At 52.2% G+C, this 18,426-nt stretch overlaps 2 protein-coding genes across 2 annotated transcripts in view; both read left to right on the top strand.

Moving 5' to 3' along the window:
• The first annotated feature begins 1,869 nt into the window (after positions 1 to 1,869).
• RNF186 (ring finger protein 186) lies at positions 1,870 to 2,673 on the top strand. The gene has a single exon (XM_088466312.1). The coding sequence runs from the start codon at positions 1,870 to 1,872 to the stop codon at positions 2,671 to 2,673; it is 804 nt and encodes a 267-aa protein (XP_088322438.1).
• Positions 2,674 to 9,740: 7,067 nt separating this feature from the next.
• TMCO4 (transmembrane and coiled-coil domains 4) overlaps positions 9,741 to 18,426 on the top strand; it is a 47,982-nt gene continuing 39,296 nt past the window's right edge. Inside the window, exon 1 of the mRNA XM_088466302.1 lies at positions 9,741 to 9,952. The gene's annotated coding sequence lies outside the window, so the exon portion shown is untranslated. The remainder of the gene's footprint in view (positions 9,953 to 18,426) is intronic.

Raw genomic sequence — 18,426 nt, 5'->3', positions numbered from 1 at the left:
GCACCTGAGAGAGGGCCATGGCCTCATGGGGAAGGGCCAGGGAGGAGATAGGGGAGGCTAGGAGATGCTGGGGATAAATAGGGACATAATATAGTGCACCTGAGAGAGGGCCATGGCCTCATGGGGAAGGGCCAGGGAAGAGATAGGGGAGGCCAGGAGATGCTGGGGATAAATAGGGACATAATATAGTGCACCTGAGAGAGGGCCATGGCCTCATGGGGAAGGGCCAGGGAAGAGATAGGGGAGGCCAGGAGATGCTGGGGATAAATAGGGACATAATATAGTGCACCTGAGAGAGGGCCATGGCCTCATGGGGAAGGGCCAGGGAGGAGATAGGGGAGGCTAGGAGATGCTGGGGATAAATAGGGACATAATATAGTGCACCTGAGAGAGGACCATGGCCTCATGAGGAAGGGCAAGGGAAGAGATAGGGGAGGCCAGGAGATGCTGGGGATAAATAGGGACATAATATAGTGCACCTGAGAGAGGGCCATGGCCTCATGGGGAAGGGCCAGGGAAGAGATAGGAGAGGCCAGGAGATGCTGGGGATAAATAGTGACATAATATAGTGCACCTGAGAGAGGGCCATGGCCTCAGGGCCAGGGAAGAGATAGGAGAGGCCAGGAGATGCTGGGGATAAATAGAGACATAATATAGTGCACCTGAGAGAGGGCCATGGCCTCATGGGGAAGGGCTGGGGAAGAGATAGGGGAGACCAGGAGATGCTGGGGATAAATAGGGACATAATATTGTGCACCTGAGAGAGGGCCATGGCCTCATGGGGAAGGGCCAGGGAAGAGATAGGGGAGACCAGGAGATGCTGGGGATAAAATAAGAGGAAGCTACAAGTGAGAATGATAATAAACAGAAAATTGACATGCCCAAACAGCAACCCCTTCCCTGCGGTGCCCTGTGCCAGGGCACAGGTCGCACTACCCTAGCCAAGGCCCTAGAGTTTTGCCACAGCGCCCTTCTGCACCTCCTCAAGGCCAATGATTAATTCATTATAGTAAGAGCAAAGTGGTCCATGGGCCGTAATTCCGCGAGTACAATCCCTTTGGATTCTAGGAATTTCTTGGCGACTGAAAGTCATCATTCCACTGGAGACAATTGTTGGCTCTGGAATTGTGATCGGGAGAATGGAGACAACTTCTAGAAGTAGCGCTTTGTTACTGTTTAAATATACCATTATAATCTCCCAAACCCACCACCTGCACTAAGGTTTACTCGCCCACAGGCTAAATGGGATCATTTCTTTTCTTAATCTCACTTATCTCCCTGGATGCAAAAATGTGACATGTACGACTGTCAAGGCCCATACGCACGGCACAATATAGCAGCGATATCGTACCAATCAGTCGGATCGGCTGCTATATCGTACCGTGTATGGGGGCCTTCAGCCACAGAAGTCCCTGCTGACCTCAGAGCCTAGGGCACGTCAGTGGCTATCACAAATTGACCAAAAAACTAGAGAAGATGTGACGAGGACATCAGTATCACTTCATCTCTACAAAGGTGTGAGTGTAATCTGTGCCGCTTATTGGGACATACGTTCCATGCCTTCCTCTTTACCATTATATTCTTCCCATTTCCCTGACAACCCCTGTAGGGGAACTCTGCTAGCTGCTATATAAATAAACCATTTCCCCTCCTCCTGTGAAGAATTGGTGCTCTCACCAGAAGCAGCCAGTGGCCTTATCTGGGCCCATAAAACATCAAATATTGAGTTAATGTTTAAGCCGCCATTGATAAGGGACCGGTTACTGGGTGTATGGGAGCATATCAAACTCGGCTGCCTGAATTCCCTGCAAGAAGGAAGAATCCAAGGAAACCTGTTATAGGACAGGACGGTTCTCACCTACTGTATACATGGGGGACTCAGCAGACCCCCATCGCAGGGACAGAGAGGACGTGGGTTTTGAATGTTACGCAGGAGATATGGAACCTGCAATGAATGCAGAACTCTACCCAGGAGAACCCACAGCTGCCAGACCACCCGTTCCAGCTTCAATTTGCCCAGAACCTGTGGTTGCACAGCAGGCCTTACCCCCACCTACAGAGGTATCACAACCACCCATGGTCAAGGCAGATGTCCCAAGTTTTTATCTCACTAATATGGACTGCCCCGTCTGTTTCAGCAGATATGACATCTACCGGATTCCCAAGGAGTTGTCCTGCAAACATAACTTCTGCGCTATATGTCTTAAACTACTGATTCGTATCGAGGATGGCACCTGGCTTATCTCCTGCCCCATCTGCAGAGCTTCCACGACAGTATTTGGGGGGCTCGTGTGTACTTTACAGAACCAGCAGTCACTAATGAGCAGACTGGGGAACCCTGGACCCAAATCTGGGGTTCCCTGTGCAGGCGCTGAGACAGCAGAGATTACTGTGAGACTGAGCAGCGATGCCCACGGGGTGTCGGGTGAGGAAAGTCACGGGAACCTGAGAATGGCGGCAAAAAGACTTGTTGTCCTCTTCCTGATGCTGCTCATCATTCTGATCATCATCCTCCAGTTTGTGTACTCAGGGATTATGAAATGGGTGCTTGGGTTCATACTAGGTGTGGTTGTAATTATCACTGTCCTGCTCTGCTTCAACCCGAACTGCAGGATGAGATTGCTAAGGACAGGGAGGACAGAAGGACAGTGTCCTGATACATGCACAGCGTGATTCATGGACTGAAACCAGCACTATGTGATATATAGACTGCAGTGTGCGCTATGTGATATATAGACTGCAGTGTGCGCTATGTGATATATAGACTGCAGTGTGCGCTATGTGATATATAGACTGCAGTGTGCGCTATGTGATATATAGACTGCAGTGTGCGCTATGTGATATATAGACTGCAGTGTGCGCTATGTGATATATAGACTGCAGTGTGCGCTATGTGATATATAGACTGCAGTGTGCGCTATGTGATATATAGGCTGCAGTGTGCAATATGTGATATATAGGCTGCAGAGTGCGCTATGTTATATATAGACTGCAGTGTGCGCTATGTGATATATAGACTGCAGAGTACGCTATGTTATATATAGACTGCAGTGTGCGCTATGTGATATATAGACTGCAGTGTGCGCTATGTGATATATAGACTGCAGTGTGCGCTATGTGATATATAGACTGCAGTGTGCGCTATGTTATATATAGACTGCAGTGTGCGCTATGTGATATAAAGACTGCAGTGTGCGCTATGTGATATATAGACTGCAGTGTGCGCTATGTGATATATAGACTGCAGTGTGCGCTATATGATATATAGACTGCAGTGTGCGCTATGTGATATATAGACTGCAGTGTGCGCTATGTGATATATAGACTGCAGTGTGCGCTATATGATATATAGACTGCAGAGTGCACTATGTTATATATAGACTGCAGAGTGCGCTATATTATATATAGACTGCAGTGTGCGCTATGTGATATATAGACTGCAGAGTGCGCTATGTTATATATAGACTGCAGTGTGCGCTATGTGATATATAGACTGCAGTGTGCGCTATGTGATATATAGGCTGCAATGTATACTATATCATATGTGGGTTGCTATGTAAAATATGTGATTTATATATGGAAGAGAAGCGTCAGCGTGTATCGTTTTGAGAAGCAAAGCGCAAGATTTCAAGATGGAGGCCTAATACTAATAATTATTCACTTGCTCCACCCAGGTATTCATAAAACTTTTCCTCTTTGTATATGGGCTTCTGCAGTGGCTCAGACCTGGTGGTCATCAGGGCTCGTCCAATACGTGTAATGCAAAGTGTTTGCACATCAGTGGTGAAACGCGTTCCCAGGTGTACTCTGAGCAATGCAACAAAAAACTTCAAATACACAATATTGCCATCTGTAATAATCACCATCCTGATGTCTCTTCACTTTCACTATTTATTAAAGCTATAGAAGAGGCTAAACCAAGCGGTATTCTAAGAGAAACATAACAGATTACTGGGGTGTATGTAAAGTGGCTGGAGACCGGGCCTGAGTGTGACCATTACACGATTGCACCATAAGCATCTGGAAGCAACTGGCAGCACTTCGATGTTACCGGAGACGTCTCCTGAGGGCACGATTGCACCTTTATGTGCACTGAGCGTTTCGGTAACAAGCCACTGCGTTATGAGGAGAGCAAAGAGTGCACTTCATAAATGATCTCCAATGTTTTATTTTTTAATATGTGAGATGTAAGTAGCACTAAATACTACACTCGATGTGACTGTACAGATTTGTCTAAGGTCAATAAAACCGATTGTAATGTGATAATAGTCATCAGTTATATGGTCACTGACATGCAGTTGTGGTATTTGTACACTTTCTAAATACTTAGGGGACTAGTTACTAAGAAGTGTTAGGAGACAGAGTGAAAAGTGATAAGAAAGTGATAAGGTGCCAGCCAATCAGCTCCCAACTGTCATTTTTCAAACAGCCTGTGAGATGACAGTTGGGAGCTGATTGGCTGGCACCTTATCACTTTCTTATCACTTTTCACTCTGTCTCCTAACACTGCTTAGTAAATAGACCCCCTTGGTATTAATTAATAGAGAACACATTAAGGGGTAAATTTACTAAAAGTCGATTTTGGTTCCATATAAAATTGATCAAAATAGAACCAACATCCCCACAAAAATCGACCACAGTGTTTCTATTCTACGACAGTCGATTTTGGGTTCCATTCTGATTTCGATGGTGCATTGGTTTCTATTTGAAGTTCTACATGTGTTCTCTTCATCCTCAAAAGAGCCCGAAATCAGTCTAAAATAGACATAAAATCATACAAAAGCATTCCTGTTGGCCAGAACATGTCACATGCACTGTATTACCCACAAACACATTCATCCCAAAGCTAATTTGCATATCCACGATATTTAAAAAATCATTGCTATGCCTTTAAATGCCTGATGTATACTGTACAGCCAGAGTTCCCCACATGTTTCTCTCCCATGTTTTTTCCATCATAGGGGGGGAATTAAATTCAACGTGCTATTGAATAGCGTTGGTAAGGACTCCCGAATCTATTCAATACACTGCCCTGTTTGGGCGCGCTAAGAATTGAATCGACCCCATAGTGAGTTGTCAGACAATTCTACATAAGTTAAAATCAAATACAATGTTTCTCATGGTTCTATTCAAAATGGTGATTTTGGGTTGATTTTTGGTCTATTTTCAAATCGACTCTTAATAAATAAACTTTTTATACTGATGGCTATTGGGAAGTACCGATGGTCTATTTGAAGTTCTGTTTGTGTGTGAAGTTGAATTTCTGGGGATTTTGAAGGGATTTTGATTCAGTTTTGCCTTTAGTTAACAACTGATTGTCATAATCACCATCAATTCACGGCAAAATCATCACAAAATAGAATGTAACTGAAAATCGACCCTTAGTAAATTTACCCCTAAGTGTCTAGATAAGAATGTATTGCAAGCAGAAAACCGAGGCCTACATACAGAGCATTCTAGTGACCACCATACACTGTACAGAGACCGTGCCGTAGACAGCTGGCCAGGGCACTGTGGCCTAATCGCGGGAGGCCACAGGGATTACCATGGGGACGTCCTAAAGTAGTTTCCTCTAAGGGTGGGGACGCTCCTGAGGAGAAAGGAGAATCCTGCGCCCGAAGGAAGCATCCTGAGAGGCAAAAGTATCAAAGGCAGGAGGAATCAGAGGACGTTGTGGACGGAAGCCCATGTGGCCGCCATGCACAATTGTCTAGGAGAAGCGCCACGGCAAACCACACATGAAGGTCCAACAAACTGGAACCCCACACTCTTCTTCCAGCAAAAATTAAAACCCCGGGATACCACTTTTGGAAGGTAATCACCCAGGTACTGAAGACAGTTCTGTCCTAGATAAAAAATAAAGATAAAAAGTAAGCCCCCAGACACCCCTAAAACCATAGGGTCATAACATCTGGGTGAGCACCCTTAAAAATAAGAGTGCTAAGCTCTGTGACAGATGTGGGCTGAGGAAGGCTTCCTCGCCCCGAGCATCATCCTGACCAAAGAGCTAGAGAAATATTTGGCTCTTAAGGAGAATAACTGAAGAGCCATGCCGTCAAAGATAAACCAGGGAGGTCCGAGTGCAGACAAGGACCCTGTGCTAACAGGTCCGGCCGTAGAGGAAGTGGAAAAGGAGCGTCTATGGAGAGACTCCATAGATTGGTGAACCAATGGTGCCTTGGCCAGGCTGGTGCTATCAGTATCACAGTGCCACCTTCCTGCTTGAATTTCCAGTGAACCCTTGGGAGGAGGAAAATCTGAGGAAAAAGGTATGAGAGATAAAAATTCCATCGCACTGCCAGAGCATCCATGGAAGCTGCTGAGGGGTCTCTGGTCCTGGACCTGTACCTGGGAACTTTGTGGTTGTGACGCGAGGCCATGAGGTCTTTGTCTGGTAGGCCACATTTGTTCACCAGGACTTGAAAGACATCCGGGTGAAGAGCCCTTTTCCCTGTGTGTACAGTACATCCTGATGGCTACAGCACGGTATCAGCACCCGCCCTCACCCACCACCCCTCTCCCAGCAGTGAGCACCACAGCACCCTGGCCCTCTCCTCTCCCAGTTCCAAACTTACTTTACTTGAGCGCAGCATGCAGAGCCATCTGACTCAAGGTACAGCAAGCCGCGGGCAGCAGACCCACTTTTCCCATCTCGGGCTGGCAGGCCGCAGTTGTGATTATTACTGGAGGCGGAACCCAGAGCCGTGAGGTGTGACTCACTACTCCGAGCCCCGCCATGGTGCAGGAGCCCTGCCATGACCGATTACTAGCCACCGTCCAGGTGCTCCGCCCCCGCAAACTGTAGCCAGCTGTTCCTCCGCTGCCCGCTCACTGTTTGCTGCCAGGCCCGATCGGAGCTCCGATCTCTACCCAGCCGACAGTAGGTGCCAGGCCGTGCCTGCATCAAACCTCCACCGGCCCTAGGTACTTGCTCAGTTTGTCTATGCCTAGAGCCAGCTCTCTGCTACGGTCTAGCAGGCCGGGAACAGTGAAGACTGTATCTCACTGGCATGGTAGTGGAGGCACAACCGGAGCTCAGGGAGCGAGCCGACTGGCCACAGGAGTGGTAAGTGACCCAGCGGCAGGGGTAACAAACACACCTAACCCTCCCCCCTTCCCGCACCTTACACCTAACCCTCCCCTTGGGGGTGCCTTACCCTAACCTCCCCCGGTGGTACGTAACCATAACCCCCCCTCCCCGTAGCCTAACCCTCCCTGGGGGGGTGCCAAACCCTATTCTACCCCCGGGGTTCCCTAAATCTAACCCTCCCATTCCCTGAGAAATTCTAATACTTACCCGGATCCTTGCCGACGCCGGTATCCTGATCTCATTCGGGATAGCGGCGTGGGCATTTTCCCAGTTGGCGGGATTGCGGCGTCGGTATATATCAACGTCCGGGATCTCGTCCGCCGGCAATTTAGACGTGTACTGTTGTTTTGTTGGCGCATCGATGCTAGTGGCACATTTCTGAATTTCTGGTGAAATTTTGAATCAGCTGCATCAATTTGCTTATTCCTGGATGTACCGTACAATAGGGTCTCATTCAGAGATAGACGCAAATCCCGTCGCAACAGTGTCTTTGTACGCAGCGACTGTATGAAAATATGCCAATGTCGCAGTCACCAGGATTTCTATTGAAACGCCCAGGGACGGCTTCGCAAATCCAACTGATTGCGCAAAAGATGCAGCATCGGACGCAGATAAGTTGATTATTGAACTTCGGAGTAACCTTATGGTCGCACAGATTCTCCGTCAGGACTTAGACGCTGGAGCCTATGCACGCAGGATTGCAGTCACAGACTAAGACCCGTCCTATAAACGGTCATGACACGCCCACTTTCCCGCCGTTGCCGTCCACAGAGTCCCTGCCTGTCAATCACTTTGCATATAAATCCTCGCTGCGAGCGACAATGATAATCCCTTGGGTGATATGCGCCGTGTGACTCCGCCACATGCGCAGTAATTAAAACATCGCCCATTTGCGAATACATCGCATTGTGTCCATCTCTGTATCAGCTCCCTAAGGCATACCTGCCTACTGTCCCGGACTGTCTGGGAGACCGCAAAATGTATATGAGCTCTCCCAGAATACAACTGGTGTAGACCAGTCTATAGGAAGCCGCCCACTTCCCCATTGAATTGAATGGCGTGTGCGCTTGTTGACCCGATTTGAAACTAGATTTAAAAATGAAAAACCTATACCAAATAAAGGTGTCGGCACTGCCTACCGCTAAACACCATCAGAAAACAGTAGGAATGACATCGGAAGCAACCATTGATGTAAACTGCATGGAAATATTCGTTCCATTAGATGCTCAGATGGCTGTGGCCCTGATTCATAGACGGACACAATGGCGATTTTTATGCAGATCGAGCTGCGATTGTCTTGCGATTGCCCACACAATACAGAGAACCCATTCGCAAAGTGAGTGACAGGTAGTCAGCATTTGGGGGAGGTAACGGGGGGATGTCCAGAAAATAACCCAGGCGTGCCTGACCGTTTAAACGCCGTTACATGGGCGTGCATTAAGCCATTGCGATCTCCTACGCAGTGTGAGAGCCCTCTGTGTGTTAGGGGAAAGCTGCAGTGTCTGGTCAGATCTGTCGCAAGGGCAAGATGGCTACTCGCTGTGCGTCGATGTTATCGATATTTACGCAGGTAAGCAGCGTCGTACGCAGGTGAGAAGGCAGCAGTGGGCGTCCCGATGCTCGGGTGATCTTTGGAACTAGTAGCATGTTCTCGCAGCTGCGTACCGTGCATAAACGCACCTGCCATCATCGCAATAGCGTCCATCTCTAAATCAAGCCCTATATTCCGATGCAAGGCATGTTGTAACGCTGACATCACCACTATTTAACCCTGCGTTAGGCGCAGGTGGCTTGATAAGCGCCACAAAGCTGTTCTCGCTCACCTCTCCGCCGCAAGGGTCTGCCCCTCCTAGTACCTTCCTATCTCTAGGTGCTGTTTGAAACCCCCTAGTCAGTTTTCCCGCCGCCTATGCGGAGCGCAGTAGTGACCTTCCTGGCCTCACAGGCTCATTGCGCCCGAACTCGTCCGACTTTTGAAGGTACGTATTTCTTTTTATTTTCTCACAATCTTGTATATTTTGCTCATTTCCTGAATGAAAATTACAAAGGTTGGGGATATTTTGCGGAAATATGTAGGTTTGTCCAGGGCGGCCTCTTAGGCACACTGCGCCTCTTAAAATTTTGTTTTTTTGTTTTACTTGCTTTAAGGTTAATAAATGTGGGTTTGAGGATGAGATTTCCATATATTCTCTCTTTGTACATCCTAATGAAGGTCACTGATCACTTTAAGAACGTTAGAATTCAGTTAATTAGGTGCTAATGACGATTTTATAACAGGCGCCTGTTGGACGCACTGCGCCTGAACCTGGGAGTCCCAGAGATGCGCCTGACGCAGGGTTAATGGCCATTACTAGGAGAAAGCACTACTTTTAGCATTCCAAATAAATGGTAACTTATGAAGCAACAGAATAAGGAAGTTATTAAGAACTGCATCCAACATACTGATAACATGGGATTTTATTGTGCATTTGGCCAATACTGTTTTGAGCTGTTTTCCGTGGCTAGAGGAGGTATGTCATGGCAAGTGCCTGTATGTCAGTCAGTATGAGGCAGAGATCACAGTGTTCCCATGTCACACACACATAGTGCCAGGGGATGTGTGTACATAACATGCTGGCTGGCTGATCACAGCACCTGTACCAGCACCAGGCGGAAGTCACCTGTCCCCATGACAACCGCCCTGAGGCTCAAAGTCCAACCGCAGCGTATCTACGGGTAGCGGGAACGTGGCAGATGCTACTCTAGGAGCGTAACTTTGGGATTCCCGTTGAGTTACGCTGATTGCGCAGATGCGGCCTGGTGCTGCCGGGTAGCGGTTCAGGGTTTGGGACGGTCTGACCGGGGTCACAGCGGTGGTGACGGGTGAGAACCGGGACCTGTGTGATGGAACGGGACATTTATTCCTTTATCCTAGTTATCTGCAGCTGTTAATAATAATAATGAGGGAGTTATTATTGTGTATAGGAGGTCGGAGATGACATTACATTGTGCCTGTGTATAATATCGTGATATATTGTGTATACTATACTGTGCTATGTATACAGTGTCACCCCTCCCCCATACACTGACTAATACAGCGTGTCACCCCTCCCCATACACTGACTGATACAGCGTGTCACCCCCTCCCCATACACTGACTGATACAGCGTGTCACCCCCTCCCCATACACTGACTGATACAGCGTGTCACCCCCTCCCCATACACTGACTGATACAGCGTGTCACCCCCTCCCCATACACTGACTGATACAGCGTGTCACCCCCCCCCATACACTGACTGACACAGCGTGTCACCCCCTCCCCATACACTGACTGACACAGCGTGTCACCCCCTCCCCATACACTGACTGACACAGCGTGTCACCCCCTCCCCATACACTGACTGACACAGCGTGTCACCCCCTCCCCATACACTGACTGACACAGCGTGTCACCCCCTCCCCATACACTGACTGACACAGCGTGTCACCCCTCCCCATACACTGACTGACACAGCGTGTCACCCCCTCCCCATACACTGACTGATACAGCGTGTCACCCCCTCCCCATACACTGACTGATACAGCGTGTCACCCCCTCCCCATACACTGACTGATACAGCGTGTCACCCCTCCCCATACACTGACTGATACAGCGTGTCACCCCCTCCCCATACACTGACTGATACAGCGTGTCACCCCCTCCCCATACACTGACTGATACAGCGTGTCACCCCCTCCCCATACACTGACTGATACAGCGTGTCACCCCCCCATACACTGACTGATACAGCGTGTCACCCCTCCCATACACTGACTGATACAGCGTGTCACCCCCTCCCCATACACTGACTGATACAGCGTGTCACCCCTCCCCATACACTGACTGATACAGTGTGTCACCCCTCCCCATACACTGACTGATACAGCGTGTCACCCCCTCCCCATACACTGACTGACACAGCGTGTCACCCCCTCCCCATACACTGACTAATACAGCGTGTCACCCCTCCCCATACACTGACTGATACAGCGTGTCACCCCCTCCCCATACACTGACTAATACAGCGTGTCACCCCCTCCCCATACACTGACTGATACAGCGTGTCACCCCCTCCCCATACACTGACTGATACAGCGTGTCACCCCCTCCCCATACACTGACTGATACAGTGTGTCACCCCCCCCCCATACACTGACTGATACAGCGTGTCACCCCTCCCCATACACTGACTAATACAGCGTGTCACCCCTCCCCATACACTGACTGATACAGCGTGTCACCCCCTCCCCCATACACTGACTGATACAGCGTGTCACCCCCTCCCCATACACTGACTGATACAGCGTGTCACCCCCTCCCATACACTGACTGATACAGGGTGTCACCCCCCCCATACACTGACTGATACAGTGTGTCACCCCTCCCCCATACACTGACTGATACAGTGTGTCACCCCTCCCCATACACTGACTAATACAGCGTGTCACCCCCTCCCATACACTGACTGATACAGCGTGTCACCCCCTCCCCATACACTGACTGATACAGCGTGTCACCCCCTCCCCATACACTGACTGATACAGCGTGTCACCCCCTCCCCATACACTGACTGATACAGGGTGTCACCCCCCCCATACACTGACTGATACAGTGTGTCACCCCCTCCCCATACACTGACTGATACAGTGTGTCACCCCCCCCCATACACTGACTGATACAGTGTGTCACCCCCTCCCCATACACTGACTGATACAGTGTGTCACCCCCCCCCCATACACTGACTGATACAGTGTGTCACCCCCTCCCCATACACTGACTGACACAGCGTGTCACCCCCTCCCCATACACTGACTGACACAGCGTGTCACCCCCTCCCATACACTGACTGATACAGCGTGTCACCCCCTCCCCATACACTGACTGATACAGCGTGTCACCCCCTCCCCATACACTGACTGATACAGCGTGTCACCCCCTCCCCATACACTGACTGATACAGCGTGTCACCCCCTCCCATACACTGACTGATACAGCGTGTCACCCCCCCCATACACTGACTGAATACAGCGTGTCACCCCTCCCCATACACTGACTGATACAGCGTGTCACCCCCTCCCCATACACTGACTGATACAGCGTGTCACCCCCTCCCCATACACTGACTGATACAGCGTGTCACCCCCTCCCCATACACTGACTGATACAGGGTGTCACCCCCCCATACACTGACTGATACAGTGTGTCACCCCCTCCCCATACACTGACTGATACAGTGTGTCACCCCCCCCCCATACACTGACTGATACAGGGTGTCACCCCCTCCCCATACACTGACTGATACAGTGTGTCACCCCCCCCCATACACTGACTGATACAGTGTGTCACCCCCTCCCCATACACTGACTGATACAGCGTGTCACCCCCTCCCCATACACTGACTGACACAGCGTGTCACCCCCTCCCCATACACTGACTGATACAGCGTGTCACCCCCCCCCATACACTGACTGATACAGTGTGTCACCCCCTCCCCATACACTGACTGATACAGCGTGTCACCCCCTCCCCATACACTGACTGATACAGCGTGTCACCCCCCTCCCCATACACTGACTGATACAGCGTGTCACCCCCCCCATACACTGACTGATACAGCGTGTCACCCCCCCATACACTGACTGACACAGCGTGTCACCCCCTCCCCATACACTGACTGACACAGCGTGTCACCCCCTCCCCATACACTGACTGACACAGCGTGTCACCCCCTCCCCATACACTGACTGATACAGCGTGTCACCCCCTCCCCATACACTGACTGATACAGCGTGTCACCCCCTCCCCATACACTGACTGATACAGCGTGTCACCCCCTCCCCCATACACTGACTGATACAGCGTGTCACCCCCCCCATACACTGACTGACACAGCGTGTCACCCCCTCCCCATACACTGACTGACTACAGCGTGTCACCCCCCTCCCCATACACTGACTGATACAGCGTGTCACCCCCTCCCCATACACTGACTGACTACAGCGTGTCACCCCCTCCCATACACTGACCTGATACAGCGTGTCACCCCCTCCCCATACACTGACTGATACAGCGTGTCACCCCCCTCCCCATACACTGACTGATACAGCGTGTCACCCCCTCCCCATACACTGACTGATACAGCGTGTCACCCCCTCCCCATACACTGACTGATACAGCGTGTCACCCCCTCCCCATACACTGACTGATACAGCGTGTCACCCCCTCCCCATACACTGACTGATACAGCGTGTCACCCCCTCCCCCATACACTGACTGATACAGCGTGTCACCCCCCTCCCATACACTGACTGATACAGCGTGTCACCCCCTCCCCATACACTGACTGATACAGCGTGTCCACCCCCTCCCCATACACTGACTGATACAGCGTGTCACCCCCCTCCCCATACACTGACTGATACAGCGTGTCACCCCCTCCCCATACACTGACTGATACAGTGTGTCACCCCTCCCCATACACTGACTATACAGCGTGTCACCCCTCCCCATACACTGACTGATACAGCGTGTCACCCCCTCCCCATACACTGACTGATACAGCGTGTCACCCCCTCCCCATACACTGACTGATACAGGGTGTCACCCCCTCCCCATACACTGACTGATACAGCGTGTCACCCCCTCCCCATACACTGACTGATACAGCGTGTCACCCCCTCCCCCATACACTGACTGATACAGCGTGTCACCCCCTCCCCATACACTGACTGATACAGCGTGTCACCCCTCCCCCATACACTGACTGATACAGCGTGTCACCCCCTCCCCATACACTGACTGATACAGCGTGTCACCCCCTCCCCATACACTGACTGATACAGCGTGTCACCCCCCTCCCCATACACTGACTGATACAGCGTGTCACCCCCCCCCATACACTGACTGATACAGCGTGTCACCCCCTCCCCGATACACTGACTGATACAGCGTGTCACCCCCTCCCCATACACTGACTGATACAGCGTGTCACCCCCTCCCCATACACTGACTGATACAGCGTGTCACCCCTCCCATACACTGACTGACACAGCGGTGTCACCCCCTCCCCATACACTGACTGACACAGCGTGTCACCCCCTCCCCATACACTGACTGACACAGCGTGTCAACCCCCTCCCCCATACACTGACTGATACAGCGTGTCACCCCCTCCCCATACACTGACTGATACAGCGTGTCACCCCCTCCCCATACACTGACTGATACAGCGTGTCACCCCCTCCCCATACACTGACTGAAACAGCGTGTCACCCCCCCATACACTGACTGACACAGCGTGTCAACCCCCTCCCCATACACTGACTGACACAGCGTGTCACCCCCTCCCCATACACTGACTGACTACAGCGTGTCACCCCCTCCCCATACACTGACTGACACAGCGTGTCACCCCCCTCCCCATACACTGACTGACACAGCGTGTCACCCCCCTCCCCATACACTGACTGAAACAGCGTGTCACCCCCTCCCCATACACTGACTGACACAGCGTGTCACCCCCTCCCCATACACTGACTGATACAGCGTGTCACCCCCCTCCCCATACACTGACTGATACAGCGTGTCACCCCCTCCCCATACACTGACTGATACAGCGTGTCACCCCCTCCCATACACTGACTGATACAGCGTGTCACCCCCTCCCCATACACTGACTGATACAGCGTGTCACCCCTCCCATACACTGACTGATACAGCGTGTCACCCCCTCCCCATACACTGACTGATACAGCGTGTCACCCCCTCCCCATACACTGACTGATACAGCGTGTCACCCCCTCCCATACACTGACTGATACAGCGTGTCACCCCCCCATACACTGACTGATACAGCGTGTCACCCCCTCCCCATACACTGACTGATCACAGCGTGTCACCCCCTCCCCATACACTGACTGATCACAGCGTGTCACCCCCTCCCCATACACTGACTGATACAGCGTGTCACCCCCTCCCCATACACTGACTGATACAGCGTGTCACCCCCTCCCCATACACTGACTGACACAGCGTGTCACCCCCCTCCCCATACACTGACTGACACAGCGTGTCACCCCCTCCCATACACTGACTGACACAGCGTGTCACCCCCCTCCCCATACACTGACTGACACAGCGTGTCACCCCCTCCCCATACACTGACTGAAACAGCGTGTCACCCCCTCCCCATACACTGACTGATACAGCGTGTCACCCCCTCCCCATACACTGACTGATACAGCGTGTCACCCCCTCCCCATACACTGACTGATACAGCGTGTCACCCCCTCCCCATACACTGACTGATACAGCGTGTCACCCCCTCCCCATACACTGACTGATACAGCGTGTCACCCCCTCCCCATACACTGACTGATACAGCGTGTCACCCCCTCCCCATACACTGACTGATACAGCGTGTCACCCCCCTCCCCATACACTGACTGATACAGCGTGTCACCCCCCCCATACACTGACTGATACAGCGTGTCACCCCCTCCCCATACACTGACTGATACAGCGTGTCACCCCCTCCCCATACACTGACTGATACAGCGTGTCACCCCCTCCCCATACACTGACTGATACAGCGTGTCACCCCCCCCATACACTGACTGAACGGTCACCCCCTCCCCATACACTGACTGATACAGCGTGTCACCCCCTCCCCATACACTGACTGATACAGCGTGTCACCCCCTCCCCATACACTGACTGATACAGCGTGTCACCCCCTCCCCATACACTGACTGATACAGCGTGTCACCCCCTCCCCATACACTGACTGATACAGCGTGTCACCCCCTCCCCATACACTGACTGACACAGCGTGTCACCCCCTCCCCATACACTGACTGACACAGCGTGTCACCCCCTCCCCATACACTGACTGATACAGCGTGTCACCCCCCTCCCCATACACTGACTGATACAGCGTGTCACCCCCTCCCCATACACTGACTGATACAGCGTGTCACCCCCTCCCCATACACTGACTGACTACAGCGTGTCACCCCCTCCCCATACACTGACTGATACAGCGTGTCACCCCCCCTCCCCATACACTGACTGATACAGCGTGTCACCCCCTCCCATACACTGACTGATACAGCGTGTCACCCCTCCCCATACACTGACTGATACAGCGTGTCACCCCTCCCCATACACTGACTGATACAGCGTGTCACCCCCTCCCCATACACTGACTGATACAGCGTGTCACCCCCTCCCCATACACTGACTGATACAGCGTGTCACCCCCCCATACACTGACTGATACAGCGTGTCACCCCCCTCCCCATACACTGACTGATACAGCGTGTCACCCCCCTCCCCATACACTGACTGATACAGCGTGTCACCCCCTCCCCATACACTGACTGATACAGCGTGTCACCCCCTCCCCATACACTGACTGATACAGCGTGTCACCCCTCCCCCATACACTGACTGATACAGCGTGTCACCCCCTCCCCATACACTGACTGATACAGCGTGTCACCCCCTCCCCATACACTGACTGATACAGCGTGTCAACCCCTCCCCATACACTGACTGATACAGCGTGTCACCCCCTCCCCATACACTGACTGATACAGCGTGTCACCCCCTCCCCATACACTGACTGATACAGCGTGGTCACCCCCTCCCCATACACTGGACTGATACAGCGTGTCACCCCCTCCCCATACACTGACTGACTACAGCGTGTCACCCCCTCCCCATACACTGACTGACACAGCGTGTCACCCCCTCCCCATACACTGACTGACACAGCGTGTCACCCCCTCCCCATACACTGACTGACACGCGTGTCACCCCCTCCGCCATACACTGACTGACACAGCGTGTCACCCCCTCCCCATACACTGACTGACACAGCGTGTCACCCCTCCCCATACACTGACTGACACAGCGTGTCACCCCCTCCCATACACTGACTGACACAGCGTGTCACCCCCTCCCCATACACTGACTGATACAGCGTGTCACCCCCTCCCCATACACTGACTGACTACAGCGTGTCACCCCCTCCCCATACACTGACTGATACAGCGTGTCACCCCCTCCCCATACACTGACTGATACAGCGTGTCACCCCCTCCCATACACTGACTGATACAGCGGTGTCACCCCTCCCCATACACTGACTGATACAGCGTGTCACCCCCTCCCCATACACTGACTGATACAGCGTGTCACCCCTCCCCATACACTGACTGATACAGCGTGTCACCCCCTCCCATACACTGACTGATACAGCGTGTCACCCCCTCCCCATACACTGACTGATACAGCGTGTCACCCCCCCATACACTGACTGATACAGCGTGTCACCCCCTCCCCATACACTGACTGATACAGCGTGTCACCTCCTCCCCATACACTGACTGATACAGCGTGTCACCCCCTCCCCATACACTGACTGATACAGCGTGTCACCCCCTCCCCATACACTGACTGATACAGCGTGTCACCCCCTCCCCATACACTGACTGACACAGCGTGTCACCCCCGTCCCCATACACTGACTGACACAGCGTGTCACCCCCTCCCCATACACTGACTGACACAGCGTGTCACCCCCTCCCCATACACTGACTGATACAGGCGTGTCACCCCCGTCCCCATACACTGACTGAGACAGCGTGTCACCTCCCTCGCCATACACTGACTGACACAGCGTGTCACCCCCCTCCCCATACACTGACTGATACAGCGTGTCCACCCCCCTCCCCATACACTGACTGATACAGCGTGTCACCCCCTCCCCATACACTGACTGATACAGCGTGTCACCCCTCCCCATACACTGACTGATACAGCGTGTCACCCCCTCCCCATACACTGACTGATACAGCGTGTCACCCCCTCCCCATACACTGACTGATACAGCGTGTCACCCCCCCATACACTGACTGATACAGCGTGTCACCCCTCCCCATACACTGACTGATACAGCCGTGTCACCCCTCCCATACACTGACTGACCAGGTGTCACCCCCTCCCCATACACTGACCTGATACAGCTGTGTCACCCCTCCCCATACACTGACGCGTGTCACCCCCTCCCCATACACTGACTGATACAGCGTGTCACCCCCTCCCCATACACTGACTGATACAGCGTGTCACCCCCCCCCCCATACACTGACTGATACAGCGTGTCACCCCCTCCCCATACACTGACTGACACAGCGTGTCACCCCCTCCCCATACACTGACTGACACAGCGTGTCACCCCCTCCCCATACACTGACTGATACAGCGTGTCACCCCCCCCCATACACTGACTGATACAGCGTGTCACCCCTC

Source organism: Taudactylus pleione, unplaced genomic scaffold (assembly GCF_031769625.1).
Source record: "Taudactylus pleione unplaced genomic scaffold, aTauple2 ptg002751l, whole genome shotgun sequence".
Lineage (NCBI taxonomy): Eukaryota > Metazoa > Chordata > Amphibia > Anura > Myobatrachidae > Taudactylus > Taudactylus pleione.
The sequence above is the reverse complement of the archived record's forward strand: the minus strand, read 5'-3'. Positions and strand labels throughout refer to the sequence as shown.

Coding starts and splice junctions, on each gene's coding strand:
- RNF186 (XM_088466312.1), top strand. CDS start 1,870: ATGGGGGACTCAGCAGACCCCCATCGCAGGGACAGAGAGGACGTGGGT.